At 47.7% G+C, this 27344-nt stretch overlaps 3 protein-coding genes across 4 annotated transcripts in view; 1 reads left to right on the plus strand and 2 right to left on the minus strand.

The window, feature by feature from the left end:
• Window positions 1-61: 61 nt before the first annotated feature.
• On the minus strand, window positions 62-13413 carry KATNB1 (katanin regulatory subunit B1). Of its 2 annotated transcripts, XM_089539685.1 has the most exons (20): window positions 13321-13412; window positions 11590-11861; window positions 9470-9600; window positions 9133-9250; window positions 8515-8615; window positions 7826-7867; window positions 7474-7557; window positions 7211-7326; window positions 6615-6686; window positions 6274-6424; window positions 5574-5761; window positions 5239-5369; window positions 4507-4557; window positions 4186-4262; window positions 3852-3971; window positions 2675-2824; window positions 2334-2410; window positions 1789-1863; window positions 1226-1342; window positions 62-510 (listed from the first exon to the last, which is right to left on the minus strand). In XM_089539685.1, exons 2-20 carry the CDS (start codon window positions 11627-11629, stop codon window positions 378-380), a joined length of 1974 nt encoding a protein of 657 aa, XP_089395811.1. In that variant the 5' UTR covers window positions 11630-11861; window positions 13321-13412; the 3' UTR covers window positions 62-377. The 2 variants fall into 2 exon arrangements, with proteins under 2 accessions (XP_089395811.1, XP_089395812.1); XM_089539686.1 differs by lacking the exon at window positions 1789-1863 and having other exon boundaries at window positions 13321-13413.
• A 162-nt stretch (window positions 13414-13575) lies between these two features.
• Window positions 13576-16222, plus strand: LOC149306110 (SS18-like protein 2). The gene is made up of 3 exons (XM_089539687.1): window positions 13576-13798; window positions 14724-14800; window positions 15577-16222. The coding sequence occupies exons 1-3, from the start codon at window positions 13730-13732 to the stop codon at window positions 15671-15673; spliced, it is 243 nt and encodes an 80-aa protein (XP_089395813.1). The 5' UTR covers window positions 13576-13729; the 3' UTR covers window positions 15674-16222.
• An 861-nt stretch (window positions 16223-17083) lies between these two features.
• LOC149306111 (granule associated Rac and RHOG effector protein 1-like) overlaps window positions 17084-27344 on the minus strand; it is a 49322-nt gene continuing 39061 nt past the window's right edge. The window contains exons 9-14 of the mRNA XM_089539680.1: window positions 27089-27214; window positions 25487-26496; window positions 22808-22973; window positions 21995-22129; window positions 20899-20977; window positions 17084-19708 (exon numbers count right to left, since the gene is read on the minus strand). Coding sequence (XP_089395806.1) covers window positions 19367-19708; window positions 20899-20977; window positions 21995-22129; window positions 22808-22973; window positions 25487-26496; window positions 27089-27214 — 1858 coding nt within the window. The 3' untranslated portion in view covers window positions 17084-19366. The remainder of the gene's footprint in view (window positions 19709-20898; window positions 20978-21994; window positions 22130-22807; window positions 22974-25486; window positions 26497-27088; window positions 27215-27344) is intronic.

Here is a 27344-nt window from a genome sequence, read left to right on the forward strand (position 1 = left end):
TGCCTTGGCCAATGAGGATAAATAATCCCAGGACACAGAACTGCCACACCGCTTTCCAAAATAGGCATTACAAATGTTTTTAATAAAATTCTTTATAAGTTACAGTTTTATGAACAGCCAGTTCCAGCATATTGAATGAGAGATGGAGTGGGGAGGGGTATGCAGCCCACTCCCTGATACTGACTTGCATTGCGGAGAGGATATGGACTGAAAAGACCCCTTCGGAGGAGAGGAGAGAAGGGGTTGAAATGGATTTCTCCGACCCAGAGGCACAAAACGAAAACCGACACACGCACACCCAAAGCGGGAATGGCCTGGAATGAAGAGTCCCGGAGCCCCTCGCGGTGGAAGAGGCCGGAGGGGAGGGCGGCTGCTGTTCACTCCAGGGCAGCCATCAGGAGATGCAGCTCCCGGAAGGCGCTCCCGTGGCGCCCGCTCAGCCCCGATTTGTTCTTGATGATGTTGCTGATGTTCTTCAGCTGCTTGTAGCAAAGGCGGCACTTGTGGAGCCTGGGTCGGAAGAGGAGAGGCACAAACATCTTGAATACAAAAGGGCTGGGAATCCTGGAGCCCTCTACATTAAACCTCTGGATGGCGTAGGCAATTGCACTGAATGCTGGGCACTGAAGTTCACAGTTGGGGGGTTATATGGTCCCACCCCGCTGTGTAACATTGGCACTTTGGAGAAAGAGCACTCTGCTCCTGAGGCCAACCTCTTCCTAATCATTGGAGCCTCAACAGCCATCTGCTCCAACCCCACAGCCAAGCAGTGCTCCACACCAATATATTTCTGGGAAACCCCCCCCCCACATTTCTGGGAGGGGGGGCGGGAGAGACATTTGAAGCAGCAGCTGCCAGACTGAATCAAGAACTAGATCAATGCAGCACCATAAAGAAAAAAGGGTACTTCATGTGTGTGTCTATGTGTCTTCTAGTATTCTATTCCAAGCCAAGAGAAGCCCAACACTTTTTACCCTTCTGCCCCCAGGTAGATAAATTCAAACAGGTGTGAGAAATTCCAAATATTTAAAGTAAGGTGCTGAGTCTTTCAAAATTTGATAGCTTAGTGTTAACCGGAGTGGCTGGGGAATCCACACATGCCAGGAGACCCCCAAAGATTTGCAGCATACATGACTGCAAAAGCCCAACACTTCCATCCCCACAGAGCTTTCAGTGTGGGGCAGGGGAGCCCCAATGCCACCCCTTCGGCCAGAAGGGTACCTACCTCTCCTCTCTGGAGATGTCTACCCCGACGGAGGGTGGCGCAGCAAGAATGTCTGTGATCAGGGGGAGAAACCTTTGCAGGATCAACTTTAGCGAAGTGCAGCCTGTCTGGACATAACTGAGAGGAAAAAGGGGGAGAGTCAGACAGGGAAGGAGCTCTCTCTGATAAAATGCAAGAGGAGAAACTCGGAGGGTTAAAAAGACAGCACCAGAGTTCCTTGTCCTTCCACTTCCCTCTGTTTCAGCTTATCTCTTTGTGTCCATGAAGGTGTGGGTGGCCTTATGGAGGGTGTCTACCCCAAGGATTAAGCATACTATCTGTTCAGAGTGGCCAGAGAGAGCAAGGGAAACCACAGCTGGGCAGATGAAGTGTCTCTGAAACCTTGGAAGGCTGCTTTTTTTGATACAGCATAAGGTCTCTTCATCTGAATTGAGAGCGGTTCCTCCCATATGATCCTTATTACCCCCAGCTGTCCACATCCCATGCCACAATCATGTTCATGGAGAGGCAAGCAACTACTCAGCAGAGAGGCACAAGCAGAATGAGCTTTCTGGGAGACGCACCTTTCATACTTGCTTTGCAGAAGTTTCTCTATCTGAGGCAAGATGACGGTGCACAGATCCAGTTTCCAAAGGGACCTGAAAAGGAGGGAACTGATTCCATCCAGATCTGTTTTAACTGGCTTTGAACTGCCTTGTTTGAAAGTGTCCAATTCTATAATATGCTTTAAATTGTTCTTACAGTTCTAAAAAAATTAACGTTCAGTTTAAAGTACCCTACCCTGAGATCCTTGGATAAAGGGAGGGATATAAATACTTTAATTAATAATAAACAAGGTCAATAAACCATTGATAAAGGATGCAGCTTTGCTCCAAAGAACCCCCATGGAGGCTCCTTTGCTCAGCCCATTAGACAGCCCCACATACGATGTGCCAGCCAAGTGCCTCCCTTGGGCTCTTCACACTCATCCACCTCCCACCAGCCCCAAACATAAATGGCCATGAGATCAAGCGCATGGTACATGCCAACATATCAACTGCACCCTACAGTACACAACATTGTATAGTCACTCTCCCCATCCCATGCCTTCCACCAGAGTGGGACTCACGGCTTCTGGTTGACGATGTTCAGGAGATCCACGACAACAGAAAGGTCATTGATGGCTACCGCCGCATCCACAGAGGTCTGCAAAAAAGCAGCAGAACAAAGCAGGATTTGGGTGAGCCTCCTCTGGAGCCTGATGTCCTGGGTCCCTCTCACAAGAGTTAAGCAAGATCTCAACAGAGTTCAATATAGCATAGATACATCAGGCTTGGCCCTGCCCTTGGACAAAACTAACCCTCTTACAGGCCCCAATCCTGCTCTCTGTGCCTTTGCCCAAAACTCCCTTCTCTGCCTAGAAAGCCAAGCACCTTCTCCTCTCATCCTGCCACTAGAGGAAAGGCTTGCCTTGATGTCTCCAGTGCTCCACACGGCTCTCACGGCATCCAGGTTCTTATGGCGGCTGGTGAGCACCACGCACATGGTCTCATGGCCCTTTCTGATCTGGGACACAGCCTCCTCATCGACAATTTCTGCCAGGCTTTGGTTCTTCACGGCCTGAAAGCAGAGAGACAAAATGATACACTGGACACTTACCATGGAAGTACAATTCTGGGCTGGGAAAGAGAAAAGCAAACCAAAAGATGGCTTTCTCCCTATCACTACCCAGAGACAGGCTGAAACCACACAATAACCAACTGAAGATGATGGATGCTTAGGGTGTTACTAGTCAGATGTGCCAGCTTGTGTCCTGGCCAAGCTAAACAAAGATCCAGAGAGACAGAAGGGAAACAATAAGAAACATACACCCAGCAAGCAGAAAACCTCTAGAAAACAAGGATGGAAGGGATTCCTTCTCTCTACCAACCCAGAATGAATGGAGCCCTGGTGGCGCAGTGGTTAAATGCCTGTACTGCAGCCATTCACTCGCAACCAGAAGGTTGTGAGTTCAAGACCAGCAAAAGGGCCCAAGCTTGACTCAGGCTTGCATCCTTCCGAGGTCGCTAAAATGAGTACCCAGACTGTTGGGGGGCAAATTAGCTTACTTGCTAATTAGCTTACTTGCTGTTCACCGCTATGATCTTGGAATAGCGGTATATAAATAAAACTTATTATTATTATTATTATTATTATTATTATTATTATTATATTATTATTATTATTATTCACAGTAAGTATCCAATATGTCATTCTCTGGTATGGGGAGAAAGGAGGAATGCACACAGTCCAAAGTGTTTGGAGGGCACTGGTTTGACCGATTCAAGCCTCTCTAGAGGGCTGCCATTTGTCCAGAAATCCTTCTCACCCCAACAGACATGCATGCTGTGTCAGGGCCTATTCCTTCACAGAGCTAGTAAAAACCAACACAAAACCCAGAAGCAACCAGATACAGCCAATAAAATCTGCTGCGAAGGAGAGACTGAGTCCCAGCATGTATGTTTTTTTAAAAAGGTCTTACTCCACAAATCAGTAGCCAGCAAAGAGGCCAGGGCAATGGCCAGCGAGACTTTCCCTATCCCTCCATCCCATCAGGTGAACCAAAATTTCTGTCCCCAGCAGTTTCCCTACAAAGCAAGGCACCTACTGGCAAAAAGTCAGAGGCCTTCAGCCCGATGGGCTCGTTGCGGGCAGCGGGGATGACAGCTGGTTCTGTCCTGGCCACAGGGGTGGAGGAGCTGATCGGTGGCCTCTGGATGGGGTCAGCCTGGAGCAGGGAAGCAGAGACACACTGGGCTCTAAGTGGCCAGAACACATCTGGAGAGCTGCTTGCAGCAAGTGGGGCTGCCTCTGCTCAAACCCATCTGACAATAACAGGAAGGCTTAAGCCTTCCCCTCCCACAACAAACAGCTGATCAGGTTGCAGTCCAAGAAGACTTCCCTCAGCTCAGGATAAAAAGCAAGGACCACAAGGTATGTACCTCCTCTTGGCTTGGCGCTGGGGTTGGGATGTCCACAGCCTGGCTGGGCCTGGAGGCTTCTTTGGCAAGCGGGGCTTCTGGGGAAGAGAGAGGAAGAGTGTGTTCTCAGTGTAGGAGTGGGAATCATGGGCAGCCCCTGGATGTCGCTGGACTGCAGCATTCCTTGACATGGGCTACGCTGGCTGAGAGACTGATGGGAGCTGCAGTCCAACAATAATACTTGATGGGCCTCAGGATTCTTTGCTGCAGAGGTAACTGACAGCCATGTAATGTCAGGAACCCAGCAGCTCCTTTGGCGTTCTCTCCCCATTCCCAACTCACCATCTTCCGGAGGTGCGGGAAAAGGCTCACTCTTGTGTGGTGGAGTTCGAGCTGCAAGAGGGGAGAAAAGCACAACCTCAGATTGTGCTTCTCTTATAAAAGTTACACAAAGCATTAGAGCACCCAGTGGCAGGAGTCCAGCAAGGGACACATTCTCTTCTGTGACAACAGTCACCGCATAGGCCGCTCCAATAATTAAGAAACTTGGCAAATAAACCTTTCTCTCCCCAGTTCATCGACTATTTTATTATGTTTATTATTCTTTCCTACACCTCCTTTCATGAGACACAAGCACACCTGGTTGTTGCAAATGGAACCTGGGGATATTGCAAGCTGAGATGCAATACATCCAACTGACTGAACATGATAGGAGGTACTATATCAGAGTGGACAAAGTGTGACCACAGGTCCCACTTTTGTGGGCCCTGAAGCCACTAACACCTCCATTAATTTTTTTTAATTGACAAAATTTTCAGGCAAAATGTGCCCAAAGGCAGGAGGAAAAGAGGAAGACCTTGTACCAGATGGGGAGATTCAACCAAGGAAGTGAAGGGTGTCCCGAGTTTGCAAGACCTGAAAAGGGTAGATTGAGGATAGGGGACCTTGCAGGTCTCTCATCCAGAGGGGGACCATAAGGCAAAGCCAACCTGACACACATAACAACTGTGAGCGAGAGAAGCCAAAAGTTCCAGAAGCCCCACTGGGTGACTTCCCAGCCCCCAAAGCACTCACTGATGGAATTCTTTGGCTGGAAGATTTCCTTGTAATCTTCTGCATTCTGGATCTCTGCAGTGGATTCCTTGTCTTCTCGGTCATCCTCGCTGCTAGGGCTGCGTCTCTCGCTTTCAGAGTTGTGTTTCACTCTGCAACACGCGAATACAATATTCTCCCAGTTCAATCTCTCACCTTAAACCAGTGCCCTCCAAATGCTTTGGAGTGAAACTCCCATCAGCCACAGCTAGCTGGCATTGTGGAAGCTGAAGTGCAAATCACTTGGAGAGTAGAGCAATGATGAATCCTTTGGCATTAGGCGCCCCCAGCCCTCATTTGACTGTGAGGAGTCTTACCTCTGGGGCTTGCTGCATGTGGTGGAGGGCCGTTCGTAGATGCGTCGGAGGGAGGAGCCCACCGGTGGGGGATGAGCGAGGGGCTTGTCATCCCGGATCAATCCGTGCAGACCAGACCCACATTTGGTGACGCGGTTGAGGTCCACCACAAAGGAAGAGACCAGGCTTTGTGTGAAAGATACGCCAATCTACATAAGAGAAGGCACACTCTTGAATTTTAGGTCATATTTGAAGATCAGCATTTTAAAAAAAAAAATGTAATGTCTTAGTGCAAAACAGCTCCATATTGTTTCTGCAGACAACTGCCAAGACCATACTTGGAGTGAACATGAAGCTATGCCTCTGATTAGTGAGACGTAATGAGAGCTTTAAAAATTGTGTTTTTCTTGGACTAAACCTTCTGAAAACCCTCAATTAGCATGGGACAAGCCAATGTGGTGTATGGTTTAAGTGTTGGCTACAACTCTGCAGACCAGGGTTCAAGTCCCCACTCAGCCATGGAAACCCAGTCAGTGATCTTGGGCAAATCACACTCTCTCAGCTTCAGAGGAAGACAAAGCAAAAAACCCTTGGAGCAAATCTTGCAGAGAAAACCTCGTGATCAGTTCACCTTAGGGTTGGAAATGATCTGAAGGCACACAACCATAAACAGTAAAAGATACTCAGGGTACATCTGCAAGAAAGCCTTCAAGACACTCACCAGTTGGTTGTTACAGATGGACAAATCTGCTACCTTTCCCCAGTTCACCAAAACCATGTCAAAACAGCGCTCAGGCTCCCAGCCATAAACACGCATGGAATCGTGGAAGCCAGCGTACAAACAGCAGCCGTCTGGATTGAACAGCACACACCTGGGAAAGAGGGAGATAAGTTGGAAATGACTTGAGGACACATAACAAAGTGAAAACACATTTAAAATATTCCCATTTGGATTTCAACTTCCACAATCCCTGCTACAGGGGTTGGTGAGAGTTTCAATCCAATGCATTTGGAGGAAAAGCAGATGCTGTCACCACTTCACACAACCTGTGGCACACTGACCTCACTGGGGTAGCCTCCTCCTCAATGCAGCTCACAACCTGGAATTTCTCCAAGTCCCAGAACCTGATTGTTCTGCAAGGCAAAAAGAAAATAACAGAAGTCTTAAAAGCCACAGCCCGGCTGGACAGATTATCATACATCCTTGAACAACAGGGAGAGACTTAAAGATGAAAGCTTCCAGAGGCCAGGGTGCCTATGATGTGAGAAGTAAACATAGGACTTTAAAATTCTCAGAGACCAACATGGAAGCAGGGAACCTCTCTGTCTAAGCTGCTGCGTTCCAAACTAGCTGGACTTTTCAGAACAGTGTGTTTGAAGCAACTCCACAAAGACAAATAACAAAATGGGAGGCATCATGGAACGCTTTGCAACACACAGGATGACTCCCATGTACTGGGAACGCAGGCCTCCTTTTGCAAACCCAGGTTCCAAAAGATGATGATGAAGCAGCCCCAGGAGTTTCCCCAGTCAGAAATTCCAAAGATCATCAGTCACTCTGTTTCTAACACTGCCATCACCAGTATGGATATTTGTAACACAGAACAAGCCACAGGGCATCCTCTCTGGTGTCCTTGCTTTCTTGGCCATGGCTTTACCTGTCAGAGCTACCCGAGGCCAAAAGGTACTCGTTGGGATGGAATTCAACGATGTTCACTGGTCCTGAGTGCCCCTTGAACTCAAACATGATCTTCCCAGCAGCCAGGTCCCAGAGCTAAACAGAAACAAACATCAAGCAGCCCATTCCTGGCTTATTCAAAGGTGTGTGGGGGGGTTGATGCAATATGGGAGTGGCTGAAACAGCCATGGAAGGAACGTAGATGGGTTGCCAGAGAGGATTAGAAAGCAACTGTGTTTGTACCTTCACTGTGTGATCCTCTGAGGAAGATGCCAGCCATTTCCCATCTGGACTGAATCGGAGGCACCGGACTGCTTGCGTGTGTCCCTGCAAAGTTAACACAGAGTCAATTGCATGCTTGGAACAGCTAGATACTTTTCAGAAAGTAATAATGACAGCACATCAGTAGGCCTCATGCAAAAAACATGAAGGCTGAGTAGGCTGGTTGCATCTAAATTCTGCATGGATAAAGTAAACTACTCAAGAGCAAGAGAAAAACCCATTTGCTCCTGAACCAGCTGCACAGGCTAGTAAGGGGTAGAAGAATATCTCCCAGTGGTGCGTCCTTTCCAGATTAAATTGCCTTTCTTCTTACCTTGTACCTGAAGACACAGCCTTTTCTTCTCACATCCCAAAGCTGCACGAAAGGAAAAAATGCAGATTTTTTTTTTTAAATGAGAACATAAGAAGTGTCCTGAACAGTTCACAAGGCATCTGCCTGAGATTAAAAAGTCCAGGGATACTGTCTGGAACTGAATAACATTCTTCTAAGTGCACACAGCCCCCAAGTAGGTGCCACAGAAGGAGACTGGGGTCACAATGTTGGAAAAGCCCTATGAAAAACACTCCTTTTCCTTGTTCAAGATAATCATAAGCCACAGGTGCAAATATGATTCCCTGTTTCCCACCTCAAGATCTCTAGGCAACAATGGAGGAAAAAGACAGGCTGGTGAAACAGTTCTGTCCCTTTCTGATATTTTTATGAGGTGCTGGAGGAATACAGGTTGCAGTCGCATGTTTGAATACAACTGGTAGGCAGAGGGATAAAATAAGCTGCCTACAGATCACCCTGAAGTGGAAAAATTGTGCTAGGATGTGTTAGAAACGTACTCACTAAGGTGCATTTGGCCATGTGAGGTTCAAGAGAACCAAGCAGAAACACTAGAAACACCAACGAACATTAGCAAGTGGGCTGATGATGTTTTGAGACCATTGCTTAAAGAGGGCTGCATTTCCCAGCGTAGCTGCTGGGCAGTGAGGAGAAAGGCATTGTGAAGGTGTTACCTTAATGTTGGTGTCCATGGATCCTGAAGCTACAAAACCTCCAAAAGGATGGAAGTCAAGGCTGCAGATATTGGCTTTGTGGCCCATTAATGTACGGAGAACTGGGTAGAAAAGCAAGGGAAAGGGGGGGGGGGGGACGGGATGGAGAAAGAAGGATGACTGAAATCAGGCAGACAGCTTGGGGCGTTCCAGATGCTCTTCTGCACCACAACCTTCAGTCCCAGCATCCCTTAGCACTTGCTATTCTGGTAAGAGACGATGGGAGTTTTAGTCTTGCAATCACTGGAAAGCAACATGTCCCCTGCCCCTCGTTTAAAAGGAACTAGCACCTTCCTTCCATGGTTATTTCAGCCACTGTCATACTGCACCAACCCTCCACACCTTTGAATAAGCCAGGAATGGGCTGCTTGATGCTTGATGTTTATTTCTGCACCAAAGAAACTGCATTTTCCTTCGTCTCTGTCAGCTGACAAATGTTAGGTTTTCAGCCTTCAGCATGGAAAGTCTACTAGTGAAAAGGTGAAGGAAGAGGTGTCCCTGAAGCCTACGGAGAAAACCAAGCATCCATTTGTGAAACCCAACCTCGAAAAAAGGTACAAGAACTAATGATGAACTTACTTTTGGCAGCTTCCAAGTCCCAGATGCGAATAGAGCCTGACTGAGATCCGGCAACAATCAGCTCCTCATTCGTATTGATCTTCACACTCTCCACTGGCGTTGTGTGACCTGTCAGACTCTGGACAATACAAAAAAGGCAGCAGTGAACTAAGCAAAAACCCTTCAGCCTCAATAGCAAAATAAGACCACAAAATGAACTTCAAGGGGTGTTAAGGCGAATGCCACAGCCCAATCTAGCCACAATGAAAGGGATGCTTCGGGGAGCCAAAGTCAAAACATCCAGGGCTGCTTTCCTCCCCTCTTACCCCCCAGCAAAGATAAATCAGCCAGTTCTTACCATAATACAGTTGGGCTTGTTAACGGACCAGATATTAACCCGGCAGTCATCTCCACCAGTCGCCATGAGCCGGCCCGAGCTTTTGCCCAGCACAAGGCAAGACACATTGCTTCTGTGCGCAGTGATTTCCTCTGCACAAGAAAGCAAACGCAGCCATGAAGCCCATATTCTGGTACATGTGTGTGTGCCTCCTCAAGTCCTCTCAACTTATAGCAACCCCATGAATCTCCTAGGCTTGTCTTAGGAAGGGAATCTGCCTAAGGGGAAGTGAAAGCTGTTTTCCAAAAACCAACAACCAAACATTCACTAATGTCTCAAATAAGTGGTCAAGAGATGGACTTTCAAGTCAGATTAAATGTTCCCCAAGTGGGCTTCTCCATAATAATCCTTAAATATGCCAATAAATGCAATCAAGTGTATGCTAGTACTAATGTGGCAAGGTGGTTTTGCCAGTTCCTTTCTCTGACATACAGTAGCCTCCGGCATCTGGTGTTCCCTGGTGGTCTCCATCCAAGGACTAACCAGGGCTGACCTTGCTTAGCTTCCAAGATCAAATGGAATTGTTACCTTCAGGGTATTTAGGCCCTATTGGTCTGTTTATTAACACTTCCCTCCCCTTAGACACAGGCAGGCACTCTGCAATCCAGTAAACACGGAGCTACTTCTGCTGCATATTTCTCACACACACTTTCTGACTGAGATTCTGCAGCCATACATACATGAATCAGCCCCAACTGACACAGAAGGATTCCTGAGTTTTCTAGTACAAGACTGTGCATTTTAAACAAGGGATCCCAAACACCAGCGGGAGCAAGGGGAGAGTTTAGGTTTCATAACCATTCGGAGACATCGCAGCAAGTCAGCCAGACGTGTCAAGCAGCAATTTCTCTAGAGAAGCACCCAAGAGGCAAGCATCGGGCGGCTTCCCAGGGATGCCTTTGCTAAATCAGCCCTCAGAGCAGTGTCCCTCCAAACCACCAGCACCTTTCAGTAGCCTTGGCACCCTCTAAACAAGGATCGGAAGTCCCCTTCGGTGGAAGATGGGAAGAAAGGGAATGAGGAAGAGGAGGAACGGAGAAGAAAATGGAAGGAAGAAACTAACAATGCACTAAACTGTGATATGTCAAAAGAATAAATGTGTCCAAAAAGATCAAACCACCACTTTAGCATGTAAACAATACTAAATTATATTATACAGTAGCCACATGGTAGTAATGTCAAAAAACATTACCATCTATACTTGGCTATAAATTGACCTCATGTATAAACCAAAGGCAAAATTATGGATTTTGATATGACCCGTGGGTAAGTCGAAGGTAAAACTTAGGGACATAAAACAAAGGAGGAAGCAAAGGAAAACAATGCCAAAGAACTTAGAAAATCCCAGCAGGCATCGCTGTTTGTGCTCACACTAAAGGTTGGACGGAGGAGAGAATTGGAAGTGAGGCCAGTGCTTCCAGGAGAGATTACACTCTTGTCTTCACCAGGGGATGGTTCATATGAGTTAAAATACAGGACTTACATCGACCCCCAAAAATTTGGGGTCAATTTTTAGACTAAAAATTCTAGACTTATACATGAGTATCTACAGAAAATACACATCCAAAGTACTATGTAGAGTAGAGTATCCCAAACTAAGGGGCAAAACAGATGGCCCCAAAGTGGTGGCACCTTTCAGTGCCCTGATATGATGCTTTCCCATCTCTAAAAGACACAGAAAAATGCTGCTCCTTTTAGGGCTGGCAAAAAGGCACTCTTGCCACCATGGTGGCACTTTTTGGCACTCCTTTTGCCTGCGCCAAAGGAGCGCTATAACACCGCTAGCCATCCAGTCAAGCGATTGGCATGACACCAGCATGGGGGGCCATCATGGCATGCATCATCCAAACACCATACCCCCATGCCGCCGCTTCAAGCCGGTCTGTACAGCCCCTAAGTACACCTATTTCCTCAGGTCCTAATAACCTCTGCTGCAGTGAAAAGGCTAGCAAAAGGGGAGGAACCAATAGGGAAGGAGTCGCAGCGTTTGGGACTCTGGGAGAGGAACCAAGATGGAGGGAAGCAGAGTCTGCCAGCACAGAAGAGATGCCCTGAAGCCAAGGACGAAGGACTCAACTCACGCAGCTTCCAGGCGGTCTTGGTCGCCACAGCCGCTGCCATTGCAAGGGCTCCTGTGCAGCGCTGGAGGAAACAGTCGCCTTCTTCTTTTCTTGTTCCCACCGCAGAGGACTCTGTTCAGCAGCATGTATGGGGTTCAGCACCCCCAGAGGCCAGGCACCAGCTTTCCTACCGTACTGCAGCAGATTTCGCAATGGAAGTCTTTATAAAAGCACAACACAGGCAGCTTCTCTTGTCCCTGGAGAAAAGTCAAGGAGGCAGCTCTAATAATAACCTGGAGAAGAAAGCAATTCAAAGATATAGCCATGTTAATCTGTGGAATCATTATATACAAATCTTGCAGCACTTTTGAGACTCACTGAAAGAAAGAAATTGGCAGCATAAGCTTCCCTAGACTGAAGTCTACTTCCTCAGATGCATTGCAAAGGGAAGGAAGGAAGGAAGGAAGGAAGGAAGGAAGGAAGGAGAAAGCCACTCGTTTGGCTCATAGTGAAGAGAAGCCAGTCAGGAATAGCTTTAAACAAACGAGACTAAAGCAAAGCTGGACCGTTTCCTCATGATGCGCCGACTTCATAATGAGAGCAATAATGTTCTGGAATTATTCACATGAAAAGGCTGCTTTTCGTACGATTTGGGATTTAAAAAGCTCTCCTCTTGGGAACTGCAGTTTTCCCAGAAAGAACCGCTCAAAGCAGAACCATCATCAATAATAACAACAACAACAATAATAATAATAATTTGTGAATGCGGGACTGGAATTGCACTTGGAAGTAAACAACAACAACAAGAACAACAACTGCAGCCCTTTTGGAAACTGAGTAACTAAATGCAATGAAAGGAAGGGATTTTAACTACATGCCTTTGGGGTTTTTGAAGTCTTTCTGTTGCATCTTTAAATTGTACCTTTTGACATCATTGAAAGCTTAGTGACTTTGGCCCCATACAGACAGGCCAAAATAAAGCTGCTTCGGGTCACTTTGGAGGTATGCTGTTTAAATGATGCATGAGTCCTAAGAGTCCGGAAGCTGAGCCAAAGCCACGATCCAGTCCTAAGGTCTAGAGCACAACTTTGGCGCAGCTTCTGGACTCTTAGTAGCAGCTTTATTTTGGCCTGTCTGTATGGGGCCAAAGTAACGTTTTGGATCTGTTTTCCTTCATTTATGATGCTGTCTTGACTCCTGAATCAGGGGAAAGGAATGCTGGGCCTTCCAGTTCAGAGGCATCTAAAGAGTGGCAAGGCCTGTACCTGGCTCCCATCATCCCCTGGCCTTCCAGCTAACCTAGCACTCCAGCTCCCATCATCTCCCGCAGTCCAGAGGCATCTAAAGAGTGGGAGGGGCCCCAGCCTCGCTCCCATCGTCCTCTGTCCTTCCACCTGACCTTGGACTACAACTCCCATCATCCCACACTCTCTCCTTCTGCCAGTGACGAGGAATGCTGGGCCTTCCACTGCAGAGACATCTAAAGAGTGACAGGAGTCCTAGCCTCACTCCCATCGTCCCCTGGCCTTCTAGCTCACCTTGGACTCCAAATCCCAGCAGCCTCCACAAAAAGAATGCTGGGCCTTCCAGTTCAGGGAGCCCTAGAGAGTGAGAGGATCCCTAGGCCTTCCAGCTGCCCCCGCACTACACTCCCGGCATCCTCAAGCTCCCACAAAACAAGCCAGAGGCGGGGAGGAATGCTGGGCGCTGCAGTCCGTCCGCAGGGAGAACGGAGAGAGCGCTGAGGCCTACCTTCTCCGTCGCGCTCTCATCGCCGGGCCTTGAGCTGCCGCTGCCTGACAACCGGGGCCCTGGTAACAAAGCGCAACAAAGCGCGCGCGAGTCCGCCCGCCCCCAACGGCCAACCCCGCCCCGCCTCCCCGCTGGCCAATCAGGACGAGGCACCTCCGCCCGCCAGCCACTCACAGCCGCCGTTGCTCTCTTCGGCCCGCCTCCTCCAGCTCGGGCTGGCCAATCGCGGCGGAGGCCTTAGAGGTGAGGTGCCTAGAGCGGCCGTTTCCTGGCGTGAGTACGCCTCGGGGCAACCAATCAGCGCCAAAGGAAGAGAGAAAGAGGAGGGCCGCTGGCTCCCAGAATCCTTTGCGCTCCACTCCGAGAAGGAGCGGCTGCCATTATCGTCGTCCTCCTCTTCCTCGCCGCCATGTCGGTGGTTTTCGTGCCGGAGCGAGTGCGGGGCAAGGCGGAGGTGAACCAGGAGACGCTGCGGCGGGTGAGCGAAGGGAGGCCACCCTGAGGGAGAGGCGCCGCTAGGCCTCATTTCCGGTCTTCTTCCTCCGGCCGCCATAGAGACTTCCTAGCGAGTCCTAGAGCGTCGCCGTGTTTACTCCCTAATGGCGCCTGAGTCAGGAAAGCCAGTCTAGGAAAGAGCATTTGACTTCTCTCTCTCGGTCTGCGCCTGCGCTGCAGAAATAAAGCAGCCACGGGACTTTGGGATTTGTAGTTCTGGGAAATGCTTTCCCTTCCCTTTCACAGCAGGACTCTGAGGCCAGAGCAAAGTACAAATCCCAGGATCCCATAGCATGGAGCCATGGGCTAATGGTCCACTGCAGATGCAGCCTGGGTCAGTGTCAGGAATCCATCCCTTGGGAATTAGGGACCTGTGGCTTGTGGCACCAGAGCTCTCTGACAGAGAAGGCTGGATGTCTCACAAAACTACAGATCCCAGAATTCCACAGCATTGAGCCATGGCAGTTTAAGCGGTGTCAAATTGCATTAATTCTGCAGCCCCGACGTGGCCTGAGTTTGGTCCAAAACACACTGCAGAGATAGTAATCCCAGTCTGAGGCCGCTTTGTAACTGCGCTTGCTCAGTGCTAGGGAACCCTGGGAATTGTAGTTTTGTTTGCTCAGCCATGGGAACCCAATGGGCCACTTTCTCAGCCCATTGCCTTGAGGCATGGCAGCTAAAGCAGGGCCAGACCGGATTACTTCCGTCGCATAGGCACAGCCTGGATGTATTTAAAGGAAGGGGCTTCAAGAGGGGGCTGTACTGCTTTTAACTGGCCAAGGACACCCCGCCATAGCTTTGCCAGGAGTCGGGAATGACTCAAATGCCCACGACAGCAACAACGTAATACTTACACATGGGATGAGTGTCAGGGATGTGACTTGGTCGTTTTCCCTTTTGCCGTCCAGCTCCTTGAAGAGAACGACCAGCTGATCCGGTGCATTGTGGAATACCAGAATAAAGGAAGGGCTGCAGAGTGTGTGCAGTAAGTATCCGCCATTTCCCGGCTTTGGCTCCGTTTTGGCACTCGCCCGATGAAACCCACCACAGAGCCTTTCTGAGAGAGAGATGGCCATCATCAGTCTCTGTTCATGGAACCGTGTCACGTCTTGCCCGCCCTGTTCTGCGTCTTTCTTGCGCCCCAACGACTGTCCAACCCCAAGAAGGGTCCTGGCTGCTGTTTGCTTATTAGAGAGCATACAAGCAAGAAGGAAGCAGCTGCTCTCAGGTCAGAAAGGAATGGAAAAGGGGGTGCTCACAAATGGCACAGTGCCCCCTTTTTTCTTTCTCCTTGAGCCCAAAGTGACCATATCTTAAACATCAGAACTGCCTCCTGCTCTTCCCTGGTCTTCGTAACTGGAAGAAAGGAGAGCTTCAGGTGGAGCGTGAAAGCCTAGCATTCCCTAAACCCTTTCTATAGAGAGGCATACATACATGTCTTTGGCAAGGTTCCTCCGAGACATTCTTGCAAAGAAGCTAATAAAATGCAGGCTAGGCAATGCAACTGCTAAATGGATTTGTAATTGGTTGACCAACTGAACCCAAAGGGTGCCCAGCAATGGCTCCTCTTCTTCATCCTGGAGAGAAGTGACCAGTGGGCTGTCACAGTTCAAAGCATTTCCTACAAGGCATCAATTAACAATTCCTGCCCCCTGCGTCTCATTCAATATCATCTATGTCTTGGATCCCTTGTTTCAATTGCTGCTTGTGGCAAAACATTGCCGCTAACACAGCTTCTAATCCTCTGCCTTCTCTTAACAGGCACCAGCACACTCTGCACCGCAACCTCATTTATTTGGCTACAATCGCGGACGCGGCTCCTCCACCAAATGTTGAAAAGACTGTTGTGGAATCATAAGACACGCTGCTTGGCATGGGCGAAGGACGGCGCCTCTGGTGGGGAAAACAGCTGAGTGGTACGCACACAGCCCTGCCTTCGTTCCTTCCTTTTTTGTGTGATCTGATAGCAAATGGCATTTTCTGTAACTTTACCTTTGATGCAGGAAGGACAAATGTGTAATACATTTAGCCTCCGTAATAACATCGCTGCACCGTTTCAGAGATGCCTAAAGGAGCAAACACGGTTGTACTCTGGTTTCACTATGAAAAAAAATTCAGAAACCAGACTGTAAGAAATGCAGCGAGAGAAACCTGGTCTGGTTTGCTGTGTGACTAGTTGCTGCTTTGAGAAGGTTTGGAGAAACTTCTTTTCAGCGCTTCCTGCTGGGAATCCAATGCAGGCGAGAGTTCACTGTACTCCTCTTTGTGTTTCCTTGACTTACTTTTAAAAGTAGTACTCTTTCCTAGTAACCAACAGGTTAATTAGTGTCTTCTCTCCCCCAAATTACTGTTGTGGAAGTGCTGGAAGCAAAACTAAATAAAATACTCAAAAATATAAAACTCAAAATCGGTGGTTCTGTGCTGCTTTGGGGCCTGGGGCGGGCGTGTATTTCCATTTCATTTTTTATTCATATAATGCACAATGTCATAGCCTAAGATTACCTCCTTGTCTCTCTCCCTGAATATCCTAGTCATGACTCGAAAGTTCCTTTCCAGAATATACTGGAAGACGCCTGGCAATGGGGCTTTTCACTTTCTGAATGGTTTCTCAAGGAGATGGGTAGAAAAGTCCCCAAGTCAGTCCAGCTGTATTTGCTCCCTGTGTATTGTTGGTTCTTCCTTCTTACAGAAAAACCACAACTTTTATCGGTGCAGGTAGTGATACCTGCTTCTGCTTTGGCCAAGGGGGTCTGGTGGTGTAATTGCATTGAAAGACAGAAAGGCACAGCAACCATTTCTGTCTCTAGCAGAGATGACACACCAAGACACTAAAACATCCCATGTTATTTGTATTGACAAGCAGTGTTGGCATAAAAGAGCCTGCCCTCTGCACTAAAGGAGGGTACACTATCCCCATCCATGACAGAACCATCCTAAGTAAGCTCTTATTTCAAAGTCTAAGTAAGTGGTGAAAGGATAGTGATATAAAACAGGGCTTCACGATAGAACTCCGTGAGAAGACTGTTGAAGCCAAAGTCATATATCATACAATAATCCTCTTCTACTGGTAGAAGAGAACAATGAGAAGAACTGAGATGTGGTGACAATGGTGGGAGGCTTTCCCAAGATGCTTCAGGCTTTTGAGTATACACTGTTTTGAATTAATCTGATTATCCTCATTTCCAGATCTGCGGGAGGAAAAGTCCCCCCCTAACCCAACGCACGGCTTGACAGCCCCCTTCGTTTCCAAATTTAACAAGATATAACCTATTATTAAAGGTATATCTTTAATAAAGCAAATAAGGTGGTGGTGGTGGTTTTACTTACAGGTGCTTTTAAAATTAAAATACAAAATATACAGTTCCAGTTCCAAAAGCATTAGCTACTCAGAGAAGTACGGCAACAAGGTTAAGTTTCTTAAGCACCAAACCCCTTGCTCTTGGCAGTGTGAAACTCTGTACAGCAAGGTCTGGTTGCCAAGTGGAAACAACCTGGGGAAACAAAACAGCGTTCAGAAGAACTGGAAGCAGAGGATGATGTAGCACCTACTCGAGAGAAAATGGGCCCCTCTGCGCTTCTGCCGCCGCCGCCCCCTCCAGTTTCGGAAACTGCCCAGCACTGAGAACGGACGAAGACTGGGGTGCAACCACAGGATAGGGGCTCCGCGCGATCCGACAAACATCCGCACTTTTGACCTGAAATCACTGTGGTATACAACTGCAACTGGTTTTAGGGTCCAATATAAAGTGTTTCAATGGCATACTTGAGGAAATTCAAAAACCACTTTTTAGAAGTCACTAACTTTTTAGCAGAACGTACAGAACATTAACAATTTACAGACAGGAAGCCACACTGATTGTGCAAAGCACATGACTGTAAAGTTATGCACAGCAAACAACTCTGTAAACATGGTAAGGATGGGTTGTTGTTGTTTTCAGGAAACATGGTGACAATATCATAAATACAGGCAACATTGGCATCATCCACCAGCACAAAGAGTCACATTCTGGGCTTGCCAAGATGGCCCATTGCCACACAAGCAAAAGGCGCGTCAGCCTGAACTCTACCCGCCACAACATTTAGTGTTGCGTGTTTTTATTTATATATATATTTATATATAATTTGGTATCTTTAATATACACATGTATTTAGTTTGTAGAAAATGAGAACTTAAATGTGCTTTTTTTATCTTCATCAAAAAACTATATGCATTTGTAACTAATAACTCATTTTACTTGTCAATGTATTAGAATGATATGACTTAAGAAAATATAAAAATAATATTAATACTGTCAAAAACCTTTATACCAGAAAATATTGTGGTTTATAATTACTCTTTCAAAGATGAAATATGAAAATTTAAATAGGTTTTATAAAGACTTCTCTCACTTCAATGAATATACAATGGGATTAACTATACATGTTTACCTCTGTTTTTAAAATTCAATTTAAGCACCAGTCATTCCCCCCCCCCCCCCCCGATCCACTTTGGTTGGAAGATAGAGTTCCTAATTCCACAAGTTCACCTATTTAATGGCACATATTGACTGAAAGCAATTACTTTAATCCTTAGCACGACAAAAAAATAGTGTTTTTAGGTATTCTCTCTCTGTTCTGAGCCAGCTCATTATTTTTACACACTAAGTCTAGCATTGAAATAAGACTTTTAAATATTTGCAAGTAGTCCTAACAATTCTTTCATACATTTAAGGAGCACTGTATGGATAATGCCTTTGGCCAAATGTAAAAAGTATCAAGTTGTGTATTCACATGTAGTGTCTGCCACAAGTGAACACAATCCACCTAAAAAATGACTTTATGGAGTGCGAGCGCAGGCTAACGGTGGATCGTGCCCATGGACTGGCCAGGAAACTTGTGGCAGCTATTTTTTGTTTTGCTCCAGCGAAATAACTGGAAAGACCAGTTTCGCCGTTGCTCTTGTACCACTCCTGTGACAAAGTGCACAAGTGTGGTATGTTTTAACGAACGGAGGAAGCGTTAAAAAAGCTACTGTCGCCTACACAGTCGGAGTGAAGACTTTATAGAAATCTAAACAAAACCAAAACAACAAAAAAGGAGAGTTGAGCAAAACTGCTTGGATTTGCTTTAAAAAATACTCAAAATTCATTTTAGCAAGAAATGGCAACTATAAATCTATATTAAAAAATAGCTATAAAATACAGTGTTGTTGTTGTTGTTTTTCCTGTGGTAGTTAACGTAAGCAGTTTTTTGTTTGTTAGCAGGGTAGTCCATTCCGCTTTGAAAGCGATCACAGTTTGGGGCTGTTGTGTGTACACACCTAACGCCTTGGCACCATTTGCTCAGTAGGGTCAAAAATAACAAGGAGGACGGGGCTTGGGGCAAGGACTGAGAGAGAGAAAGAGAGAGAGAGAATCATTGCCACTCGGAAGCTGTCACTCTACAGAACGACCAGAAGAGAAGCACTCACCCCTCGACTGTAAAACAAAGCAAAGGTGTGCCACACCAAAGACTTTGGTCCTGTGCTGCCTCTCTGGCCAGGAACACAAAAACAAGCCAGACCCACCAACCGTCAGTACTGGTGCATGTAGGACGGCCGGCGCTCGTGTTTAATGGGGAAAGGTTTAAAGCCCTTGTTCATCGGTTTGTGCTGCGGGGGCGGCAGCGGCGGGGACTGCTGCTGCTGCTGCTGTGTGTAGGCAAAGGTGGAGGTGGAAGAGGAAGAGGAGGTTGAGGAGGAGATCCCCGTCGAAGGGGCGCAGTCGCTGGCTGTGGACCACACGGGCGACTGCAGCATCTGCAGGGTGTCGTTCCACTGGCTGGCCGGGCTGCTCATCTGGTACAGAGACAGGCTGGGGCTCGGCAGCGCATGTTGCCACGGTGCTTTCGGAGGCCAGGTTTTGGTTTTGTTGTCCTGAAAGAGACCCACAGCGACAGGACCCCTGAGCTTCTCCCTTCCTGCAAAAACCCACAGCCAGGGACCACTGCCCCTTCCCCATTTCAGCTCTGCAGGGCCAAAGTTATCAGCTCTTGGCGGCCACATGGGGAGATGCTTCCATGCAGGAGATAAGCCCCTCACAAAGCCACCCCCAGGGTCCAGGACAGTGGCTCCCCAAATCTGCTCCTCCAGAGGTTTTGGACTTTAACTCCCAGAAGCCCTGGGCATTTTGTCTAGTTGCCAAGGACTTATTTTATTGTATAGTTTGGTTTTCATTATTGTAAGCCACCTCGATCTTATAGGAGAGGCAGGGTAAAAGAAATTATCATCATCATCACCATTATGGAAGCTGAAGGCCAAAACACCTGGAGGGCCAAAGTTTGTGAACCACTGGTCTAGGGGCACTCCCTGCAACTCTTTGTGTTTGTGTGAAGGCTCTTTCCTTTCAGGCCTTTCAAGCCATTTTACAAAATGACCCAGCATGATGCAGTGGTTTGAGTCCCAGACAAGGACTCCAGGAGACCAAGGTTCGAATCCCCCCAGGCCATAGAAACTTGCTGGATGAAACTTGCTCAGCAATGGTGGCAATCTTATCAAGGATACCCTAGGAATGAGTTTCCATAAGTCAGAGTTGACTTGAAAGCATATGCCAACAACGACAAAGCCATATTAGATTATTGTGTCCAGGACATTTGTTGATTCAATTCAGAACCAATTCTGCCCCATTATCACATCTGCACCTTGCTTCTCTTAGACCAAAGGAGTGTCCAGCCCTTCACCCTTCTCTGGCTTCACTGAGCAAGATGCTCCATCCCATTTTCCTGCCAACCTTCAAGAGCAGGGGAGGAGCATGGCTTTTCCATGGATCTATATCTCTCCTTCGAGGTAACTGCAGAATTAACTAAATGTGAAGCTTTTTCAAAATGCAAAAGCAGCCTACCATAAATCTCACAAAAGAACATCAGAGGGACCGCCCAAAGGGAGGCCTTGTGGGGCTTACCACTTGGGAGAAAGGCAAGCTGACCATTCAAGATCAGTGTGGGACTGTGTTTGCCCCTTTCCTTCCAAGAAATCCTTAAAAGAAAAGCCAGCTCCAAGACCATGGGAAGGAGCTGTCCGCGATCCACCACCCAGAAAGATACCACTGTATTCCATCTGCTCCTTGCCTGATTATGATCATCCACTGTGGAGAGGAGTGGCGGTGAAGGAAGTGTGCTCGGGTCTTGCTCCCCACTGCTGTGTTTCCTTTTCAAGGAAGGAAGAGGAGAGAAAAAAACCTTGTTAGCTAAATGTCAAGTTCTGTGATAAGAAAATATCCTTTAATGCAGGCAAAACCTGAGACAAATATATCCACTACCAAAATGGAAAGGAGAAGCAAAGTCATGTTCAGCTACATCAGAACCCAGCCACTGCTATGTCAATTGCTACTCTGCTGCTTTTATGGCAGTCAGAAGTCTACAGATTATGAAGAGCTCTCAGGCACCAGCCAATAAGGCAAACAGGGACAATGATGTTGAGGGAAGAGCTGGGTCACACTGCCACCCATGAAAAGTGCAGATCGGCACGCTAGCCATGGCATCCAGAGCTGGGGTTTTCACACCTGCAGCAACTCCCCGTGTTTAGCTCCACACCTACTTGAAGCACTGCAGGGAGTCTGTCATCACTCTCTCTAATCATTTGTGGGTTTTTTCCCATTAGTCACTCTCTATGAAAAAACCCTTCCGCTGCGCTTTTGAGAGACCATGAATCTACAGCTGATGGGTCAGACCTTTTCTGCACTGACTTGTAGCAGCCTGCCTGACTCTTGGGGAAACTCACAAGCCAGAGGCATCAAGGCAAAATCCCTCCTGGGCCCAGGCATTCCACACAAGAAAACGGAGGTGGCACAACAGCTGAGAGGTAAAGGGTCTGGGCCCTGTTTGTTTTATGGCCCGTCCGAGAGCAAAGGAAAGCTTCTAGACCAGCGGTTCTCAACCTGTGAGTTGTGATCCGTTTGGAGGTCGAACAACTCTTTCACAGGGATCACCTGAGATCATTGGAAAACATATATTTCCGATGGTCTTAGGAACTGAGACACTGCTTTTTTATGGTTGGGGATCACCACAACATAAGGAACTGTATTAAAAGGTTGTGGCATTAGGAAGGTTGAGAATCACTGTTCTAGACCATCTCAGTAGGACCTATCTGCAAAAAGTAGCAAAGTCCTCATCCTCCAGCCAGACCAGGGTTGGGAAGGGACTCCAAAGGTACCCTCCTGCTCACCTTCTTTGTTTGACCGCAGCAACAAGGTCTGGCCCTGAGAACATGGAAAACAAGCTGTCTCCGTTGGCTGAAGAAGTCTCATCACTGGAGCTGGCCGAGTCTCCCTGAGTGCCTGGCCAGCTGCTTGCCATCTCCCTGAAAAAAGGAGAAATGGGGAAGAGTGAGCAAGTGAGCAAGCAAATGACTGAGCACATGAGTGGTATACGCACCTCTAGGTGTTCTGAAATGCTATTGAATTTCACCCATGTTAGGCCTCCTTTGGCATTAACAGTAAACCCACCAGAGGCTTAAACTCCCTGCGGAGTTCTCAAAACAGGAGGACACTAATTTGTCAAGGGCAGTATCATCTAGCACTGTTTCTACTGTGGCTTGCTTACACCAGTGGAGTTTGAATTTGTAGCTCCACTACAGATCCTGAACACACTCATTTAAAAGCCTCAATGCTAAAGCAGAAAATAACCATATGATGTCTGCATGTGTCAACTTCAGCTTCACAAATGTAAAAAAAAATGTACAACTTCATTAGTTAATGCTAATGGTACCTTCCCTGTGGCACAATTATAGCACTCTGATTCCACTTTAACTGCCATGGCTCCAACTTATGGAATCCTGGGATTTGCAGTATGAAGAGGCATTAGAGCTCTCTGGCAAAGAATTCTAAATAAGAAAACTACCAGGATTTCTTAGGAAGAAGCCATGGGAGTTACAGGATCAATGACTTTAACTGTGCATCGTGAAAGAAGCCTAAGTTCAAAGGTTGCTTTCAGGGCGGGTTGGAATGGACTGGAAGATGCAGCGGACTGTTCTCCTTACCCTTCGGTGAAATACTCTGGGAAGGGCCAGGTTCTGTGAGGGTCATCAGGATGCGCCCAGTTGCTGCGGGCATTGCTGGGCCGACGGAAGTGCTGTGCTTGCCTTTTCTGCTGCATGGCCTGGCTGACCCCAGCCACATAGCGGGCAAACTCTGGATCAGAGCCAACTAGACAGACAGACAGATAGATACAGAGGTGTTTTTTTACAAGAAATATGTCACCACCTAACAGTCCATTGTTGGCATTTTTGGCTGTTTCTGCTACAGTGATCCCCTCCTTTAATCCTTTTAAGCTCAGTAGTCTCTCCCTCAGTGCCTGCACACCCAGAAGCACAAAGGAAAACCCAAGTCAGCAGTCGGGAATGTTTGTGTGAGCACTGAATGTTAAGCGCTTCCTTTGCCAGGAAGTGATTTATGGGTAGGTAGGCAGCGATCATGCGCCAGGTAAAGGAAGTCCCAATGCAGCAGCCACACTCCTTTACAACCCCTGGCAGATCAGAGAGGTGGTGACAGCCTCATGCAAAGCATAGGCACGCTCAAGGAGTGCTGGCTCATTGAGAAATTTATTCCATTTAAAAAAAAGTTTGAAGATATGACCAGCCTAAACATCAAGAGACACAAATCCAAAGGTAAACACAGGTCAACAATACCCTGAAACCGATAGCAAGGTAAAAACAATTCAAGCCTAAAAGAAAAAGAAACAGATTTCAGCTGAAAAGAAGGGTCTGTCCCCAGGTCAGGTCGATTTAAGGGGTCCCTCATTCCAGGCAAACTCCCCCAGGGCCACCAAAAGGCTGGAGCCAAGAAGCTGCCCCTGTGGGTTCACAGGCCCCTTGGTTATCCCACCTTGAATCAGGCTACTGCTGCCGCGACAGAACTTGGCAGACTTGTGGAAAAATCAAACCCAGAAGTGCATTCCTGTTGCTAAGAGAGATTTGCTCTCCATCATAAAGAGGGAGCAGACTGAAGAATGTCTGGAGGAAGCAGGTCCAAGGAAGCAAGAGGCCTCTCCTCCTCCTCTGCAGATTACTTTGTCTCCCTGCTGATAACTGGCCAGAGGAATGTTCCTCTTCCCCCTCCTCTGCTTTGCAGAGGAATCCCAAGGAAGAGGAATGTGTTCGGTCCTGTTTAGCCTAAACAAAGCTACAGCCCAGCAAGAAGAGACCACACAGACCAGCTTGCAGGGGGGGGGGGGGGGGCTAAACTGGGCCACAGGAGAAAGGAGCACTTTCCAAAAGAGTTCAGAAAACCTGACAACAAGCCAACCAACAGCATCCCCCAGAAGGCATGAGCATGAATATGAAAGCTGCTTTCTGACTCGGCCACAAAGCACAACCGGTGCGTCCAAGTGACACAGCCCAGGAGGGCATAGGGAGGAATAATGCTCTACCTGAAGGATGGAAGTGTTAACAGTGGGGTCCAAACCTCATTGCTCTCCCTTTGGAACTGGTGCCCAGCACTCCCGGCATCAGCACAGACGCTTACTGGGACTGGCTTTTTACAAAGCAAGCACATTTCAGACTCCCATTCTGCATCAAAGTCATTGCAGTGCTTCGTTATTCTAATAGTTTCTTATCTAGCTATTGCCAGTGTTCGGCATCATCAGAGGAACCTGCCGACAGCAGCAGAATTACAGGCAAGCAGAAAAGGGCAAGCGAAGCAGCCCACGAGGTCCAACATCAGCGTTTAGCAAACATGTTCTTGACACAGCCTGCTCACCCGTGAAAGCAAGGAGACATCCCTGCACCTAGTGTTCAGCAGACCTTTTGTGCAGGAAACCCTGGCTAACGTTTCTCCTCCTCCCCACCCGCGCCCGCCTTTGGTTCCCAAAAGCTTCCCTATCTCCAGCTGTATTTATGTTGTGAAAATTCAGCATAGGAATATGCAGCGCAAGATCCCCTTTCAAGAGAGAGAAAAGGCAAGAAAGCTGAGCTACTGCCACAAAGCGGGGCCAGATGTCTACCTTGCAAACTAGGATCCCTTGTCGTCCATAGAAAGATTGTAAAATTACATACAGCATACTCCAAAGTGAAGGTTTTGCTCAACTAAGTGATCCTGAACATGTACAATTGTATCAGAAGACAAGAAATTAAAACAGGAGGGGAGGGGAGTGGGTAAAATATCCCAGTGCTCCGCCAAGCAAAAAGCAGGGCAGGGTCAGAGGGATCTGCCTGAAGCTGCAGGTGGCAGCAATGACTACTAGAGCCTCAGATTTGCCAGAATTGGGAACTGGCTGACTCTCAGCAACTCACCCATGGACAGTGGTCTGCCTTCTATTAGCCTTAGGACAGAAGGAGTGCAAATCCTGTGGCCCTCCAGATCTTGTTGGACTGCAACTCCCAGCACTCCTCACCTTTTCAGGGTTAATGGAAAAGGCAGTCCATCAAACCCATGGATGGCTCCATGATTTCCACCACTGCAGCAGAGGCAAGCAGGGACTACTTTCAATGTGCTCCAGACTGAGTTATCTATAGAGCACAGGTGGGCAAATGGACCGCATGCGAGCCACTAAGGCCATTTCTGCAGTCTGCGAGGCCCTTAGATTCCAGCCACCCCTTCCCTTCTCCGCTCTGAGACCTGCCTAACAAGGGACAGCATTCAGCATGCTCAAGTTAAGCTGCAAGGAACCTGCCACAGACTGTGTTATTTACTAAACAGCCCTAGTTTACACACACACTCACCTGCAGGGTCAAAGGGCAGAAAGTCTCCCAGCATCCCAAAGATCCCATCACTTTGGTCACGATTGGGCCAGGTGTTATTCCTCATCCCCTGAGGTTTCTGCCCCAACATCTCCGACATCACATTGTCCATGTAACTGTTCACCAGGCCCAAGCTGTACAGGTCAGAGCTCAGGTCCGAAAAGGCATGGCCGCTCCACTGAGGCATATGAGACAATCCCGGGCCGACGGTTTGGGCCGACGGCTGACTAGGACCGGCTGGCCATTTGCCCGGCGGACGCTGCGGTGGAGGTTGTGGCTGCTGTTGGGTCCCAATAGGCTGAAGCAAATGCTGATAGTACTGCTGCTGTGGGGGGCCTTTCTGGGGCGTCTGCTGCTGGGACAGCCCTTGCTGAAGATGGTGCAAAGGGGTGTGAGAGGAAGACTGCGGCTGCTGCTGCACAGCCACCAGCTTCTGTTCTGCCACCGCCGAAGACGAGGCAACCGAGTTCCTTCTCTTCACCAGCGGAGAGGCCTGCTGGGACTTGCCCATATTGAAACCGGAGAGGAAATCAATCACCTCTTGCATTTCTTGGTCGGTTGGCAGCTTCATGCCTTTGGCATCCTTGCCATTTTCTGCTTTGCCGCCATCACGCCTGTCGAGAAGAAACCCGTTGACAACCTGGCTGCTGGAGCTCTGCGGCACCTGGGATGAGGACTCAGCTGCCCTGGGGAAGTTACCAATGGTCAAAATGCTCTGCAGCCGGGCATCTGCATTGCTGGGCATTTTTGCTTTATCCTCTGAGTTGTTAGCTATAAAAAGGGTTTTGGAAGGTGTGCTAGGAATGCCGTAACTCCCGCTGTTGGAAGCTGTGCAGGAAGTTTTCTTTGTAAATCGTGAAGTCAGCTTTGAGAAAGTCTTTTGCAGGCCACCAGTCGGCTTGTTTCCATTTCCAGGTGGTAAGTCAATGTGGCCCCCGAAGTCACAAATCTCACGCTGGAGTTGGATCTGAATGCAAGGCAATGCTTGCTCTCTGTTTGGAACAAAATGAAATCTTTATCTCAGGTCAAATCCCCAAATCCCTCCCTCCTACAAAACAGACACCTACGCACCTAATTTAGTGCATAAATTAACCCATTACGTGCCAGTTTTGAATTCTGATTCTACCCCTCAGTATTGTGTGCATAATTTACATTCCACCACTGCCTCTTCCCAGTCCATGACTTTTGGTTGTGTACTGGGGGCATCCTTGTCAAATACATGCAGAGCTAGGATCAAAGTCTCCAGAAGTCAATATGTGTTTCTACAGTCATGGCACCTGTCTACCAAACCTATTACCATATCAAAGTACCAAATGAAGGTACTTGGCACATAACTGATTTTAACATATTCATATCTGACTGACCTAGTTTTTCACTAGGTGTTTATAAATAATTTGGCAATCTGGCCCAACCAATTTCCAAGTAATGAAATCAGTCATACGTTGCCCAATTCCCTGACCTGCCTTCTTTCCTTGAAAAGAGGGAAGAAGAGAACTCCACTCTTTACTCTTCAGTGTAACCACAACCGAGTAGCAACACTTTAGAGCAACTCTCTCACAGGCCTTGGGATCAGGCAACACCCACCTTCCTTCCTTCCATCGATTTAGGTCAAACACTGCAGTATAAAGCACATCTACTAGCCCCAAAGTCTTCTCTGGATCCAGGCTTCTCTGCAGCAAAGACATGGTTGCAGGATCTTCTTTCAAGCACCTTAAAAAAACATTCTTATTAACATATCTCCATGTTTTCAAACGTTACTGATTTGCCAAATAGCTAACATATCCTCTTTAAAAAAGAGAAAAGGCTTGCCTGGATTTCTTAAAGTAGTAAATCATAATTA

Source organism: Sceloporus occidentalis, unplaced genomic scaffold (assembly GCF_023333645.1).
Source record: "Sceloporus occidentalis isolate IW3139 unplaced genomic scaffold, rSceOcc1.0.p SCAF_10, whole genome shotgun sequence".
In the NCBI taxonomy this organism is placed as follows: Eukaryota; Metazoa; Chordata; class Lepidosauria; order Squamata; family Phrynosomatidae; genus Sceloporus; species Sceloporus occidentalis.

Coding starts and splice junctions, on each gene's coding strand:
- KATNB1 (XM_089539685.1), bottom strand. CDS start 11,629: ATGGCAGCGGCTGTGGCGACCAAGACCGCCTGGAAGCTGC. Junction 8,616..9,132: donor GGACTTGGAAGCTGCCAAAA/GTAAGTTCATCA, acceptor TTTTCTACCCAG/TTCTCCGTACATTAATGGGC. Junction 7,327..7,473: donor CAGAGGATCACACAGTGAAG/GTACAAACACAG, acceptor GTTTCTGTTTAG/CTCTGGGACCTGGCTGCTGG.
- LOC149306110 (XM_089539687.1), top strand. CDS start 13,730: ATGTCGGTGGTTTTCGTGCCGGAGCGAGTGCGGGGCAAGGCGGAGGTG. Junction 13,799..14,723: donor ACCAGGAGACGCTGCGGCGG/GTGAGCGAAGGG, acceptor TTTGCCGTCCAG/CTCCTTGAAGAGAACGACCA. Junction 14,801..15,576: donor AGGGCTGCAGAGTGTGTGCA/GTAAGTATCCGC, acceptor TTCTCTTAACAG/GCACCAGCACACTCTGCACC.